Genomic DNA, 16737 nt, shown 5'->3' on the forward strand with positions numbered 1-16737 from the left:
TTACGTCCTTCCCAATTTCTTAATTAATACAAATCGTCCCAAAATATTATAACAAATTTCAATTTAATTCGTTCAAATTTTATTATATTCTAATTATGACCCATAATTTATGTACTAATTAACTAAGTTTCATAAAAATTTACCAATTAATCCGCCAATTATATATTATAATTTTTGGGGCGTCACACAGTTTACTTGGATGAATTTTTAAAATTCGGCCATCCATAGAAAAATCTTATAAATTTTATATGTTACTCCAGACTCATTAGTTAATGCAGAAAATAATAAATCGTTATAGAACTATTTACAATTATTATATAAAATTGCAAAAAGAGTACGGTTCTGCAGAAAATGGCACTTTCGTATAGCATAATTCAAGGAACTTTATAAATTTACTTAAATTTTCAAAAATTCTGAAAATTAACAAGTATTATATATATCATGTAATAAAATTTTATAAAAAGTTTCATAATGAAAAAATATATAGAAAGAGGTTAAATACTTGTATAGATTGAAGTTTTTTGGCAGGTTTCAATTAGCAAAAAATTGTGCATTGCAATGCATATATTTTGTCAAGTGGGTTTTATCGAATTTTTGTCAAACCAGGTTTCAATTAGCTCATAACCAATATATTTTGCTTCATGTTTATGCATTCTATATTTTATTTTGAAATCTATTGTATTACTTATTTTGTGCCTCACATGACTTTATGGGACCAAAAATGCTTATTTTTAAGTTTAATGGTACCAAAACACTATGAAATATTGGAAGACCAATTTTTCCTCCTTTTTCTCAAGCTCACGTGACTTTTTCCACCAAAATTGTGGAGTTGACGGCCGTTAAGGCCCACATGGGCTCTATCGTTAAGTTGGTACCAAAAATACTTATTTTTTGGTTTAATGGTTCCAAAATCCGAACTTGCAAAATTTGTGGTACAAAAAACAAAACTGACATTTTTTTATGGTACCAAAACATAATTTTGCCCGTTATCTGATATTGATGATTAGTATATAATTATTATAGTTGTTTATCATTGTTAGATATAGATATTTGAAATTGATTATTATAATTGACTTATTCAAAAAGAATAATAGTTCATTATTCTCACTTTAAAAAAATAATTTCATAGGGTAAGTGTTTCAATATTTTTAGTCCTCTATTTTAAATTTTTTTTAAATAATTAAAAAAACTTCGCACATTTAATCTCATCTCCATGTTTTTGTAACAAAAAATAAATAAATAATGACACATGCAATGTGCATGACTGTAAATTGTGTGAACAGCCAATGTAAAGGGCATATGCACGTGTTCCCGCCGTTTATTTTTTTGACAGAAACTTGGACATGAGAGGTTATTCCTAGCTAATTGATAGAGATAGCTTATGTGGATATAAGGGAGATTCTAGATATTTTTTAGCATGACGTAGCTTGTCATGTGGGTGAGTTTGTCTGACGTAACCTCCCTACTGTCTGCTGAGTCATTTTGTTTAATCATACCTGTTTTTGGGCCCTATAATGTTAGTTTGTAGTGTAGGAAGTATGGATTTGATACCCTGATTTTGGGCTAGTAGGGTTGAGCCTTCTGAGCTGAATAATAGGGGGTCCACTCCTTTATTTTGGATTTTAAGAAAAACAATTAAGGAAGTAATCGTTTTTTTATTATAATTTGTAGTCAAAGTTTATTAAAATATTTTCAAACTAAAGAATAAGTTATTCAAAAGTTGAGATTATCCCAAATCCAAATCATTATAATTAAAAAATAATTTATTATTTATATAAAAATAGATAGTTTGGAAATGGACAAAAATCATTTTTTCTTTTCATGCCAGATGATTTCCCTCAAAACATGGTTACCACACAAAGAGAATTTCGCTTCAATTGGGCACTAATTAAAGCCATGTGCCACGCATATAACTTCTGCCTTTATTTCTTAATAACAAGTTTAATAAAAAAGATGGGACCAAAAATATCCTAGACCCCGTTTATTGGGTCTATAAGAATATTTTGTACCTGCATTGAATTGGAGACTATCTCATTTAAAAATTTAAAATTATTAAAGAGCATGATAATTTTCACTTAATAGATTAATACATAATATCATTATCGTACAATTATTAGCTAATTATTAATACTTTATATGATTCGACTAGATTATTGTGCAGCAAGTCGTTGTAATTGATTGCTCACCTGTTAAGCCAACATAGTAAGTAATATTAATTAAAGAATTTAAGTACCTTTACAAGAAATGAACTTCCAAATTTTTATATTTCTTTTGGTACAAGAATCAGTCTTCAAATTTGTAAGATTCTTGCGTAAATTTGGAAGGATTTTAAGGATTTTATCCTCCTTTTAGCTCAAAATTTCTATTTTCATAAATATATGGATTAACGTACGTCCATAGTCTTGCACTTTCTTTTGAATTTCTCTCGAATCTTGGGAGATTTTCGAGTGTTCGGCTCGAGTTCTTTTCAATCAGTTCCTTTAATCATAATTTAGAGAACTGTATTAGTGAAGAAAATTATCCGTTCCGTTTCTCCTTGTTGATAATCTACCATGGACTTCGATTGCGTATATATTTTTCACTGTATTTTCTGATAGCACTTTTTGGATTTGGTGAATCCTTCATCATTCTTCTTGTTCTTCCTCAGTATGAGGTTCAGGATCTGGCTTTGTGGCCCTCTTTAGAATTCTTAGGACGAAATTCTTTCTCTGTTTTTCAAAATTTGGAAATACTCCTGGTTGTCACTCGAACCGTCATTTGGTGTTTGGAGATAATTTCTCCCTTTTCTAAATTTTCGTAAATAAATTTCATCTTCGATCTATCAGAATATGAAAGTATTCACTATTGTAACTCGAACTTTCGTTCCCTTCTATTATCTTAAAGAGTCTCCTCCATTAGTGAAAAAAATATCTAAATGCGATATAAATGCATATTTTTCAATAAACCTAGCTCTGATACTATTTTAGGCGGGCATGGATAAATATAGGCTAATGCAAAATTAGTGAAAATGGACTAAACTACGCATTTTAAAGTTGTAGTGTATAAAACCATCAAAATTTGTCCAGATCTGGCCAGAGGACTAAAATGACGAATTTTGAAAAAATTATGGGATAATTTTGCCAGTTAAAGTTAAAGGACTAAAATGCCATTCGCCATAATTTTGCAATTAACCCTTTTTAGTCTCATAAGTTAGGTTCATGTCACTTTTGATCTCATTCATTACGGGATTAGTACTTTTAATCTCATAACTTACTAAAATTAACACTTTGGTCCTAATGCACTTTTTCATCTACAATTTAACGATATAGGTCATATGCCTAACACGTTGCATTTGAGTGCTTCATTTGGCCTACTTGATTCACTTGTGGAAGACATGATTCTTTATGTTGCTTCTACTTGGCTTCAACTTATAGAAATATTGGAATGAAAAGAAATCTATTTTTTTGAGAGAAGAGAGAAATCGTTATGTTTTTTGTTCTAATTTCCTTCAGAATTTATTCCCCCCCCCCCCAAATTTAGTTATATTTTTTCCCAAAAATGGTCCCAAGTTGAAAAACAAATCAATTTTTTGCTCCAACAAAAAATATTTAACAATCATATGCTAGGCACATGCACTACACTGTTAAATTATAGATAAAAAAAAAATAGATGTGAACCAAAACAATGCTAATTTTTGTAAGTTACAGGACTAAAAGTGCTAATCCCATAACGAAAAGGACCAAAAGTGAAATGTCCGTAATTTATGAAACCAAAAATGTTATTTTCCTACCTCATATAGCCATGGAAAAATAGTTCTTATGAAGAATAATCTAAATTTCGTATTGATTTTTTTTCCAGCCATAGTTAATACTGGACTAAAATTACATTGTTTTCCTAAAAATGCAATATCTAGAAATGTTCTAGAGTTGGAAATTTCACTGAACTAATAACATGATAAATGCATGATACTTATCATATGATTAATTCAATTCATTCACACTTGTACTGTTCTATTGTTAAGTATGTAATAAACTCAGTTAAAGTTAACTGAAGCTTTTTTTTTTCTTTTTTTTTTTTTGTGATGGTTAAAGTGAATTGTGGTAGTTGTTTGGTAAGGTGCATATTAGCTGAACGTCTTCCGTCATCCGGTCGATGTATAGTTTGGTAAGGCCTTGATCACATCGTACACGGAATTTGTACGGTCAAATTATGAGAGAAATTGAAAATTTTTCAAAAGGAAATTAAGAGAATTTTAATATTAAGTAAACCGTTATTTTTTTCATTAGAGGAATACTGAAAATCATTGGATTTAATTAAATACATATGAAAGTAAATAATCTTCAAGTGGACATAAATATATACGAAAGTAAATAAAATTGGTCGAACTCTACCAAATGATCAACAAGCATGTGGTAAATTATTAAGCTCCAAAGTCAATTATAAAAGTTATTAAAAATAACCCCAAATTAGTATGCTGAAAATAATAAAATTTAAAAGAATATTCAAACAATTATATTGGTTCCTCGATATTAGTAGGTGAATGTTACAACTTGCATACATATACTAGAAGCAAATTTATTATTAACTTCAATATTATTGGTTATGAATTAAAATTATGATAAATAATTATTATTTTATCAAGGTGATATTTTGGTCATGCACAAAAGATTTTTGTAATTTAGTTCTATAGCTTAAAAATCTTTGCAATTTTCATTTTTTTCTAGTCAAATTGATCAGAAAATTGTAAGTGACTTGCACTTGACTTTTTAAATTGCAATTTAGTTTTGTAACTTAGAGGACATTGACATTTTTAGTCTTATAATTTAGGAGAATTGACATTTTTGATTTTGCATGAATTGATTTACAATTATTAGTAGTTGAAATAATATTAACAAACATTATCACCAACTCCTTGTCTGCCCACTACCCACTTCATCTCAATCATTAATTCCCAATCAAAAGCGCAATCTTGAAACAACCACAATAATTGTTCTCTACAATTACAGACATATAAAAGTTAGGTTACACTTAAATTTTAAACCCAAAAATCACATTAGAAAATAAAGAAACACAGGTTGGGTTTTCTAATTTGAATTAATTTTCTTACAGATCGACAGATTCATTAATTAGCTCAAAGTCCGAGTTTTGCATGATTAAGGAAAGACCATTAATCGACAGTGGAAATTGTTTACCTACGAAAATAATTAATTGAATAATTTAGAAGTTGGGAAAGTAGTATTAATGAAATTGTACATGCGGACCAACTCCATCCACTGCCAGATCATATATCTCAATTATTCATCAAACAGACGTAGACAAATTCCTATCCTTCTTGCCCGGTGGTTGCAATTACATTTAAGGATCCCAACATTATATATAATAGCAATCGATATGTATATATATATATGAGTGTACTTTATGGATACAGACCAGTACCACTGCTGCAGAGAAACTTCCATGAAGTTAGCCATGTATAGATCACTCATAACATGTACCTTAATTTGAAAAGGCCAATTAGCCGTAAGAAAAAGACATTCATGCTTTCCAGGAAAAATTATTAAGAGGCTTCAGTACTTTACTATGAAAGGAAGTAACATGTCTTTTTTTTCTTTTTTTTGATAAAAGTTGTCTATGCCTACATAGGGTTTGGCATAGATTCCTGTCCATTTATTAATATTGAAAAGCCCTCCAGTATAATTAAAAAACCGTAAATAATGAGTACTTACTCCTTTTAGACGTACGAAAACAACATTAACAATATCTTGCGAGAAAAAATCCACCTATCTAAGACCATATCACCTAAATCGGAAGGTCGGGAACAGATTGTCTAGAGCGAATCATTCTGGCCAACTGGCTGTTAGCTCGGAAGTAATTAATATGTCGTTCTGGAAGTACACAATTAGTTCTTCTTTCCCTGTCTGAGTTTTCTGGATCATTATAGCTCCAAGAGTTATTAGAACCATCCCTCGCGCGCGTCAGCCAGCAAGTTCAAGCCTTTTCCTGCGCATAATGTACATCAATGAGCAAGTTCCTAATCCAGATACATGTAGTATTGTAGATTAATCCAAGTATCAGATAAAGTCTGTTTTGAGAGGATGCATGGTGAACAGAATCTCACAATAGAAGAGGAAGTCCAATTTCTATGTAACAGAGACTTTTATTACAAACGAGTACTCGGAATAACTTCATTAGAATACGCGGTAGATACGTATAAACTTCCTTCAACATGAATCACAATTTAATTCAATATATACTTCTCCTTTTTCCAATACATGAACAACAATGCAATAAAACTACTGTTAATTAGATTTAGCTAATTAAACATTTATGTAAAGGGAGTATGTACTTCTTGTATAGAGAGATTCTATTAATTTTTCCAAATAATAAATGAGTAGGGGTCAACACCAAACCCCTGCCTAAGCACAAATGGCTTTTTTTTAAAAAAAAAGGAATAAGAGTAATCACTTACCTAATTACAATAGTACTTACAATTTTATGTAAAGACAACTTTGCATGTATGTTAATAATGTTGTCAGTTCTAGAGCAAGACAAGAATCATTCGTTTGGCAATCCTAATCTATGTAAGTTTCGAGTTGGAAGGTGAGGAGACATGCACACGTTATCCAATAACATTTCTTGCATGATCTATAAAATAATATTGGTGTTTGCCACCTTTAGATATATATCCTTATTTGCTGGAAGATAAACTTGAATAATGTATTCAATGAACCAAATGAATGATTAGTAGGTACAAGAAATATGTGATTGCATGAATATAATTATATAATTTGGATTTTCGATCCAAACTTGTGATTTGGTTCATTATTTTTGTAAGTTTCGCAATAAGAGGATACATCTTGCCGGAGACTAAGACGTGCAAGTCGTGTGTTGGCTTAAATTGGAGAACACACGTGGCTTGCATATGTGATTTTCCGATCCATTCAAATTCCCGACATGTGTTATCAACTCAGAAACTTTACAAAAATATTGGACCAAATTGCAAGCTCCATTTCTTAAAGGACCAACATGCAGAGTTTTAAGCAGAAAGGCAAACAATTTGAAGTAATCAGACATGATAGAACACGATGCAGACATATATCCAAGAGTTTTTATGATATATATATATATATATATATAAATATAAATGCAGATTCAATTCCTTTCTGATGCTTGCATGGTCTCTAAACCAAACAGATTATTCATAGAATCTCAGAAAACTAGCTAGCTAACCTAGATTAACTTATAATGGCTTTTGTCAGTCTTTCTTGCAGCAGCAATGGATCAAGTTTTGTCATATCGCTGGCCTGCAAATGAGAGATATAACCATATATGAACAAGAGGGTAACAATATTAGTAACTCCCGAATTGAGTTATTTTCAGGCAATACAATTAAATTTTAGATAGGATGTTTAAAGCTTCTAAAAAGTTAGTAAAATTGTAAAGTATTAAGAAAAAATCCCTTATATAGCAATATTTTAAGTAAATCATATTACAAATAACTTCAACAATAAAGTGTAAATTTCATTATATCAATGAACATAACATAGCCAAATTTTCTGGCTGATAATATTCCAATACAGTTGATATAGCATGCTAATGGTGACATAATTCGATATTATCGGATAGTGCTAGCTATACATACATATACATATCATAATAAGTATATATGTTATGGTTGATAATAGGTATATATCATTGGATATTTTTGGGTATGTATTGGTCGATATGGAAATACATATAGATACTTTTGAAAAAAGAAATAGAAAAACAAACCCTAACTCCTGCAATATTTTCATTTGTACTATATTTTACCTCTGCCTGGATTTTATGGAGAAACCCTTCCTTTGCGTTGGTGGAAACACAGGTTACCACATTAAGCTGTCTTTCCAACAATTCTGCAAGAACTCGTGAGAGCCTGAACTCAGAATTTTTCATGCTACTGCTGATTAGGATCTCCACCCCATCGCGGATCACCTCCACCGTAACACTACAGTTAGGCAAATTATCACCACCATTTGAAACTGCTGCAGCTTTTGTGCTTGATAAATTCGGCAATTTCTTCAACTTGTCTCTGTGACTTCTCAATTCTTGAACATTCTTCTGCATGTGCTGAATGTAATTCACAGCTTCCTGCATGTGATCGCAGACCGAGCGTCTCCCCTTACAGACAAACCCCAGGAATACCAAGGTTAGAGGAACTGACATATGTGTACAAACCTAGTATTTAGTGTTCGATATTCAGCAACAACTGAAGAATTCAAATCTGAACTGTTTATCTATGTTTTCACAAAATTCAGATTTCCAGACACAAGGGTTTCAGCATGTAATTAACAAACAACGAGGTTTTCCTAGTGGGCACAGTGGTTTCACACAATGGACATATTTACAAGAAAAGAAAGAAAAAATACAAAAAAAATTGATCAGGCTGATTTATTCACCTTGACATGGTCCAGAGGTAGAAGGGATCGAAGAGAAGTGTAAAGATTCGACATTTCTTGCCTCCTTCTGCGCTCAATATTTCTATGCAAAATCCTCCTGATATTGTATTCATCCCTGCTCCTGCTTTGTCCTTGACGAGGCCTAAATCGCGGTAGGTCCCGTTGCTCGTTGTTGTTGTTGCTGCTGCTGCTGCTGAAATTAATAATATTAGTTTCGATACAAGCATGACCCGTGATAAGATTATCCGGGAATAATTTATGATCATGTTCGGAAATTGAAGGGGTTCCAAACACCAGCTCATCTCCTGGTTGTAAAGTGAACATCTTTAGGTATATGATGAGGATCTTGAAATCGAATTTTCAATTGGATTTGGATGGAGTTAATAATCAAGATGAGGATACGGTTGGTCAGGGTTTTGAGATCTGCAATGGCCCTCTCTGATACTGTTTAGGATTTCCAGGGAAAAATGTTGGAATTAAACAAGAAGAAAGAAGAAAAATGACCCTACAACTGCTGAGTTTTCCGAAAATATTTGTAATGGACGACAGGGACTGTGTGAATTCTATATTAATACTCCGACAGGCCTACTACATAAAATATTACACCACCTGATATTGTGTTCATACATGAGGTAATGAAAAAGGCTCAATCTATGAAGTTGTACTCCCTAATGATATATAATGTGAAGTAAAACATACAAATGTAAATAATTCGAATTTAAATTTAATTAAAGTCAGAGTCTGCCCTCACTTTTGCTTGACTTGGTATTTACTTACATACACACTTCAATTTTCTTTGTGAAAAAATCCGCTAATTAATGTGAAGGCATGGACTACATACTTTTACAAACTATATAAAAATAAATTGTAGATTTTTCATTAAATATTAAAAGGTACGAACACAACAAATAAAAGAAAATGAATTATACATTCCCTAAGTATATTAAACATGAGTATGACATAAAAATTACTGTGAATTAATATTATTAACACAGTAAAAAAATTAATGTAAAAATTTCATCTTTAATGAAAATAACCACAATGTAATTTTAAGTATGATCAAAGTATTTGTCATGGTACTTAATTTTATATGTATTTAGTTAAGTATTATTTACTGTGACCTTTTAGTGATAGATAATATCATGATAAAAGAATATATTTCTTTTTATTAAAGTAAGACGATCTTCTTCTGATAAATATAAATAATATTGCGTTTTTTTTGGGGAGAAGTCGTGCTCCTATAAATGCAATATACTTTACTATTTTTTTTTTCTAGAGAAATTATCTTTACCTTTTTATAATTGAAAAAGCACTCGTTTGATGTTTCGATTTTGGGAAATATGCAATTTTAGTCTGGTAAGTTACCGGGTGGCAATTTTGGTTCTATTTAAATTAAAATTAATAATTTGGTCCTATAACTTTAAAAATGTGATAATTTTAGTCCTTTTCAACCTATTTGACTGAAAATATTTCCACGTCATTAGTCATATTTGTACCTATATTAGGGCTTTCAGTAAATTTGATAGTGTTGCAGTTTAAATTGTAATTTTTAATTATATTTTTGGTCTTTATCTTTGAGGGGTTAGCAATTTTGATCCTATAACTTTAGATGTAGCGATTTTATTCCTCTGTCTTCCAAAGTAGTAATGTATTTGATCCTTAAGTCCAATTAGTGACTATTTTGACATTTTATGAGAAAAACTCAATAGTCTAATCATACTTTTAATCAGGCCCAATATGCTTCCAAAATAAAATTAAGCTTCCATAAATTTCATACTTTGATTTGACCGTCTTGCCACCATTTGCAAACCCTTGATTTTATTGACTTCTTTAAACTAAACTATCGCAACAGATGATTTCCAAGTACTTGACTCTTTCAACAACTAATGCAATGAGAAGTCTACAATATACACCAAGATTCGGGGTACAATCTACTGAAGGAGTCGAGTACCTATATATAAACTACCTTTTGTGGTAATACGGTTGGAAGAAGTTCGTAAAATAAATGAGTTCCCTAGTAGCAAAATAGTCAAACCGATGTATGAAGTTAATCGAGGCTTAATCTTATTTTGAGAGGATGTTAAGTCTGATTAAAAACATGTGATATAACTATAAAGCTTTTATCATAAAAGGACAAAATCGTCACTAATTAGGCTTAACAACCAAAATCGTTTCTATTTTAACAGATAGAGAGCTAAAATCACTATATCCAAAGTTAAATATTCAAAATTGTCAATCCCTTAATAATACATGATCAAAATTGCCAATTCCTTAAAAATATGTTGATATGGTTAATGACGTTGAATTTTTCGACTAAATTGGCCAAAAAAGATCAAAATTGTCAAATTTCTAAAATTATAGAAACAAATTTTTAATTTAAACAACCAAAATTATCACCCCCAACTTGTAGAACTAAAATTGTATTTGTTTTCTTCAATTTTTTGATTTGTTAATATTTTTTATTTTTAATTTATTTATTTTTGTTTCTCTTCTAACTTGTTGTCGCCTTTCCTCAACTTCTACGTATTTTTGTTCTCTCATGCATTCCTCTTTTTGTTTTTAAAAAATATATATATATATATATATATATATATATATTTCAGCAATTTTTTATTTCTCTCTCCTCAACTCCCACATTCTATTTTTTTGCTCGAAAACTTCTTATAATTAGTTTTATATCTATTTACCTAATTAAGATTAAAAAAATAATAATTAGCTTTTCAACTTTTTAATTAATTGCAAATGTGTGCTTCACACACTAGTACGTATAGACAATATTATGTTTCCATTTTGTTTAATGTGAACATAGATAATGGAAGGTAAAGGGCGTTCGGAAGGTTTTACATTAAATTATTGTTGATTAGGAATTATTTTACGTGGGCTCCGGGCCTAGGAAAATTGACACTTTTACTTTGAAATAATGAGGACACTGGTAAACTGATTTTTGCTTTTAGTAAACATTTTCTAACTAAAGAAAATCTTAAAACGAATGACATTAACTTTTAAGTTGGAAAATTATCGTATACTTGTTGAAATTCTTACATGCATATTTTGATAGTTTATCCGATTGGATAACATGTAAAATAAAATCGAATTATACTATTATAGGTCGAGTAAGTTACCATGCCTTATTCGGACATATTCATTGTTCAATTCACCTTTATCAAGTCATATAAACGGGGCCTTAGGATTAAGCCGTGGCCCTCTCATAGGTCAAAACTGAATTGTTGCCATGATTAGGTATTTGGATTAAGTAACGGGCTTGGCTAAGATATACGAGGTGACCCAAATTTTCAAATTGATGTAGACCCAATGGCCGAGTCGGTCCACTAAATATTGCAACTGTCTTCAATCTCTCTTCATGGAGAGTTTCGCTATAGCTACGACCAGATACAGACGAAACAAAACATGAACATAAAATTTGACATTTTTATAGAAAAATTGCAACGACATATTGTCCGACATATTGAAATTTTACTACAATTATTTGTAAACTATATATATATATATATATATATATATCTTTTGAAAAATAGAAAAGAAGAAAGAGAAAACGAATTTCAACTTCATAATGAACTTTATAATGACATGTGAAAAGAAAATTTTATTTTTCTGTAATCTTTTTCAATCACTCAACCTTCTTTCAAATTTAATATAGCACAGGCTTAACTGCATTTTTAGTCTTGTAATTATAATTATTTATTGTTTTAGTCTCTTAAGTTGTCAGTTTTGTAATTTGATACTTTACATTTTTTAATTTTGAGATTTCAAGATTAAAGTTTTTGGAATTTTTAATGTTGGTCGAAAAGTGTCATGTTTAAGTAATTTGCTGGTTAAAAATTGAGAAAAATGAATTTACATGGATGATTTTTTATGACGTAGCGAGGCAAATGTAGAAAAAGAAAAAACCAACCCTAACAATTTCAAAGACTAAAAGACCAAATAACTATAAATACAGGACTAAATATGCGATAAAGCTATATACGACAATAGACTCTCCGTGTATCCAAAATAAGTTAGACTCGCTGTCAAAATTATTGGAAATTTTCATACGCAGACTCTTCATCTTTTTCATTCTTCTTGCTTTCCAACCTCCAAAATCATCTTCAGCCATTCAATCGCCAAAACACATTACAATAATTATATGTAATTCTTTCTTCACTTCCTATGCATTTCTTCCCAATGTATCTATCATCAGCAATAGATTTCAACAGAATTCACAAATGAAAATAAAGAATACTTGCTAATAAACTTCAAGTGAGTGCGGAATTGAATAACTCTTGTGGACAGAATTAATGTATTTTTTTGTCCCCCTAACTTAGCTTGTTTGGCATTTCATCCTGCATCTATTTAATTTTTGTGATTTCAGTTTTTTTATTCTCTGGAATTTACTTTCACCGGCAAAAAGGATGAACTCCGATGAAAAAATGACTGAAATCGTAAAAACTTAAAAAATGCAAAATCAAAATGATACTTTAGAAAATTAAAAGACAAAAATTGGCCAATACGAACAAAAGCCCCAATTCGAAATATAATGTGAGAGACACATGTATTTTTCTGACCAGAAGGGTGAACTCGAAAAAACGACCAAAATTACGAAAATTAAAAAGATGTAGATCAAAATGCTAACCTAGAAATTAAAAAATGAAAACGCCAAATGATCTAAATTGCGAGACCAAAAATGCATCTAAGCCACTCTTGTACAGGACTAGTAATCTCCTCTGCAAGTTTATTTCACACTACAGAAAGCTTGCAGCTTTAGCATTACCCGGAACAGCAAGAACAAAGATCATCTACACCTCAAACAATGTTAGACCTATATATAATTCATGGATGACTAAGAAAGAAGAGCTGGGGGGAGCAATGTCAAATAGCACTGAACAAAGAAGTTGCCAACTTTTCACACTGAGATGAGGCAGCATCGTCTGAACAATTCAAGATAAGTTATGATGCAAGAGACAGGAATTTTGTTACCGTGTTTTATTTTTACACGTATTGTCCGTCTCAGTGATGTATTGTGGATAACTGAGACCAGACTTCACTCGCCATGTAATCATACTCAGACAGAAGCATCAAGGTTTTGAGAACAGTGATCAGTACCATGAGGTGAGATTGCAATAGTCTCATCATGACTTAAAACTCACTTACAGTGAAACTTCATATACAAAATCTGAACTGCATGAAAATGGCATCTCCATTACAAGATTTGAACAACAGTAAACATCTAATCTTTCGAGAGTCGAGACCAACAAGGTTAAATTTTTAAACCATTCGGACAATGACAAGAGAGATGTGGAGGGAAAAAAGGAAAGAATGAAACCAGGAAAGATGAAATGTTAAAATTCAAGTGATTGCACTTCAATTTCCAGATCAACGGGTTAAAGATGCATGAAACTAAAAAGGAACAATTTTAGATATCTAGAAATTCGAGATCAGTTCGAGCTTTCCTGGTATCTTGATCTTCCTCTTGCTGATTGAGCTTGCTCGATCACATCAGACAGTCTGTCTTGAAGCTTGGACAGATCAATGCTTGTCGGATCATTCACCTGCAGTGATGACAACGGAAAAGAAAACATTAAACCCAAAATCATACACATTATCAGAATTAAACCCTACTCCCAAATATGGTATTCCATCAAAACAATTGTACATAGATTATCTATAGATAAAAATGTAAAAATCAATGTATATATATGATTCACCTGAAGTTGAATTTTGTGGAGGGACTGTCCATCGACTCGGGTAGAAATACAGCTAATTACATCGAGCCCTCTTCCGAGTAAATCTGCAAGAACTTTTGAAAGGGGGAAATCTCCCTCATCCAGGCTACTGCAGATTAAGATCTCCACTCCGTCCCAGCAAAGTTTCACCTTCAGACAATTTGACGAAGTAGTTGTACTTGAGCCCCGATCCTCAGCATCAACATTAGGGGCTGATGAATTAGACAGGTTCTTCAACTTGTCTCTCCTCATCTTCATTTCTTCGAGTTTCTTTTGCATATGTTTTATGTAATTCACCGCCTGGTCCAAGTGATCGGAGATAGCGCGCTTTCCCTAGACACATCAATCAGACCCATAAACAGCAATGTGAGAGAAATAGAAAAAAGGTTGTCCTAATTTTGCGCTAGCTACGATATTGAAACTAATTAAGGTAAAGTGAACTCGTAATTAATTAATTTATTCACCTTGACATATTCAAGAGGAAGAAGGGATCGAATCGACGCGTACAGACCCGACATTTCTTGCCTTCTCTGCCTTTCTACATCTCTATGCATAATTTTCTTGGTCTCGTTGCTACTCTCATCCTTGTTCTCTTGAATTCCAGCTGCAGACGATGCTTTTCTTTGCCTCTTTTTCACACCCTGATCAGCAGTATTTTCATTGCCCTCAAGAACAGCACAATCTGCAAGCAGATCTTCCAGGATTTTATCTTGATCAAGAAATAAAGGGACATCCTCAAACACTATCAAGTTACTTTGTAAAGGAAACATCTTTAAGTAATATTGGAGTTCACCACCAAGACAAGAAGCTTCCTTTGTTGGAACCCGATATTAGAATCTATATCTATACACACACACACACACACACTCAGAAGTGGGTGTTTGTGTGTGATTTTCAAGCTATACAAGAATTTAAGGAAACCCCACCACCAAAATCTTTTGAAAATCTACTAAGAGTTAAGCTGATGTGCGCAGCTTATGTGGAAATGGAGCCGCACCCCCGTGGGCTCGCAGTTAAATACAGACAGGCAGCCTACAATAGCAACAGTAAACCGGCAAACTTGTTATTAGGTTACAGTTAGGCTGCAGCACTTGCAATAGACTGGTGTTTAATTAGCTTTATTAATCTTATTTTATTACGCTTGCTTGCTTGTGATTGGTTTTATTACACGACAGCTGGCGGGAATCCGAATATTATTACTGTTGGTGATTAGTTAATTAATTAATTAATCAGGATTAGTCGTGTATCTCAATATGGTAGTATTAGTCGTATATCTCAATAGGGAAAAAAAATTACACGAATCGAAAAGGCCAACAGTAACAACTATTGATTATTGTTTAGATGGTGGACACTTTTGCGATAATTGGCCATTTTCCACTATGATTAAGACATTAAACATTTAAAATTACGCAGGTAATTATTGAAGACCACGTTTGCGAGCAATTCCATAGTAATTAGGACGAACGGTTGCGTGCATTTGTGTAAGTATATTCTTAAAATAGTTTAGTAATATCAAGAGCACGTGATTTTCGAGCAAATCATGCAGAATTAGTCTCCTAGTTTAAGTGTAATCTTTATGGGTTGTGTCTAATTTTCAGTATTTTTATTGCGTTAATTAACAATGTCAATAAAACATGTGATTTGCAAGCATAATTATAAGACATGTGTCAAACTGCTATTTTTATTTTCAGTGGGTTATTTATTGGACATGTATGTGTGTCTGTGTCAACAGGCATGAAAAATGAGTACTCCACAGGTCAAATTTCAGATAGTTAGTCGGTCACATGTTAAGAATGTCGCTAGGACTTGTCACAAACTTGATTAGGGATCATGACAAACTTGTACAATGTTAAAAACGGAGGGCAACTAAAGAGAATATGTATTGATTAAGAAGAAAGTACGATTCTAAACCATTTGATTCAATATTGGCTTTAAATCGCTTCAATGAAAAGATATATTAGTTACCAAGTATCAAGCGATAATTTTACAATTCTCACTAAGTATATATACTAAATAACAATAACAATTTTATAATTGTCACAACATAATTATTAATGTAAAAATTAGACAAAAATTTTTAAGTATTGAACTCATTATTTTAGTCCTATAAGTTTAAATTTAAATGCAATTTTAGTGTTTTTTGAAAAAAAAAATGGCCAGAAATTAGTTTGACAATTTGGAATTAAGGTTTTTCCTTCCAACTAGACAAAAAATGCTATTTTAAAAAAAAAAAAAATACCTGCAAAAATGAGTGAATAGGAACAATAACTCCTTCAAAAGGTCACGTGAATCTAAAAAGGACAGTAGTAGCAAAAATTAGAATGAGCAAGACCAAAATGCTAATCTAAAAAATTAAAGGATGAAAATGCCGAATAATCTAAATTACAGTACCAAAAATACACTGATGCCATTTGTGCTTAATTTATTAATTTTAAGGGTGGATATAAGTTATTCAAATAGCTGATATAATTAGATATGCTGATGTGGTATGGATGTATTTATATCTAAGCTTTCATCATTTATGCGTCTATATTTACAGAAGAGTTCAGAGTTGACTCTACGCATCTTGACATTTTCAATATTTGGAGCCTAGTATAGTA

The 16737-nt window shown here is 31.5% G+C and overlaps 2 protein-coding genes across 2 annotated transcripts; both read right to left on the reverse strand.

Annotated features, from left to right (window-relative positions):
- On the reverse strand, positions 5597-8899 carry LOC105160722 (transcription factor bHLH118-like). The gene is made up of 4 exons (XM_011078201.2): positions 8418-8899; positions 7792-8139; positions 7210-7283; positions 5597-5979 (listed from the first exon to the last, which is right to left on the reverse strand). Exons 1-3 carry the CDS (start codon positions 8739-8741, stop codon positions 7215-7217), a joined length of 741 nt encoding a protein of 246 aa, XP_011076503.1. The 5' UTR covers positions 8742-8899; the 3' UTR covers positions 5597-5979; positions 7210-7214.
- LOC105160540 (transcription factor bHLH36-like) lies at positions 12300-15136 on the reverse strand. The gene is made up of 3 exons (XM_011077967.2): positions 14602-15136; positions 14120-14470; positions 12300-13963 (listed from the first exon to the last, which is right to left on the reverse strand). The coding sequence occupies exons 1-3, from the start codon at positions 14905-14907 to the stop codon at positions 13850-13852; spliced, it is 771 nt and encodes a 256-aa protein (XP_011076269.1). The 5' UTR covers positions 14908-15136; the 3' UTR covers positions 12300-13849.

This window comes from Sesamum indicum, linkage group LG4 (assembly GCF_000512975.1).
Source record: "Sesamum indicum cultivar Zhongzhi No. 13 linkage group LG4, S_indicum_v1.0, whole genome shotgun sequence".
Classification (NCBI taxonomy): Eukaryota; Viridiplantae; Streptophyta; class Magnoliopsida; order Lamiales; family Pedaliaceae; genus Sesamum; species Sesamum indicum.

Bases quoted from the DNA above. Each gene is read 5' to 3' on its own strand.
- LOC105160722 (XM_011078201.2), bottom strand. From the start codon at position 8,741: ATGTTCACTTTACAACCAGGAGATGAGCTGGTGTTTGGAACCCCTTCA. The intron at 8,140-8,417 runs GTGAATAAATCA...TTTGTCTGTAAG, and splicing joins TACCTCTGGACCATGTCAAG to GGGAGACGCTCGGTCTGCGA. The intron at 7,284-7,791 runs GTAAAATATAGT...TCTCATTTGCAG, and splicing joins TCCATAAAATCCAGGCAGAG to GCCAGCGATATGACAAAACT.
- LOC105160540 (XM_011077967.2), bottom strand. From the start codon at position 14,907: ATGTTTCCTTTACAAAGTAACTTGATAGTGTTTGAGGATGTCCCTTTA. The intron at 14,471-14,601 runs GTGAATAAATTA...TGATGTGTCTAG, and splicing joins TTCCTCTTGAATATGTCAAG to GGAAAGCGCGCTATCTCCGA. The intron at 13,964-14,119 runs GTGAATCATATA...TCATCACTGCAG, and splicing joins TCCACAAAATTCAACTTCAG to GTGAATGATCCGACAAGCAT.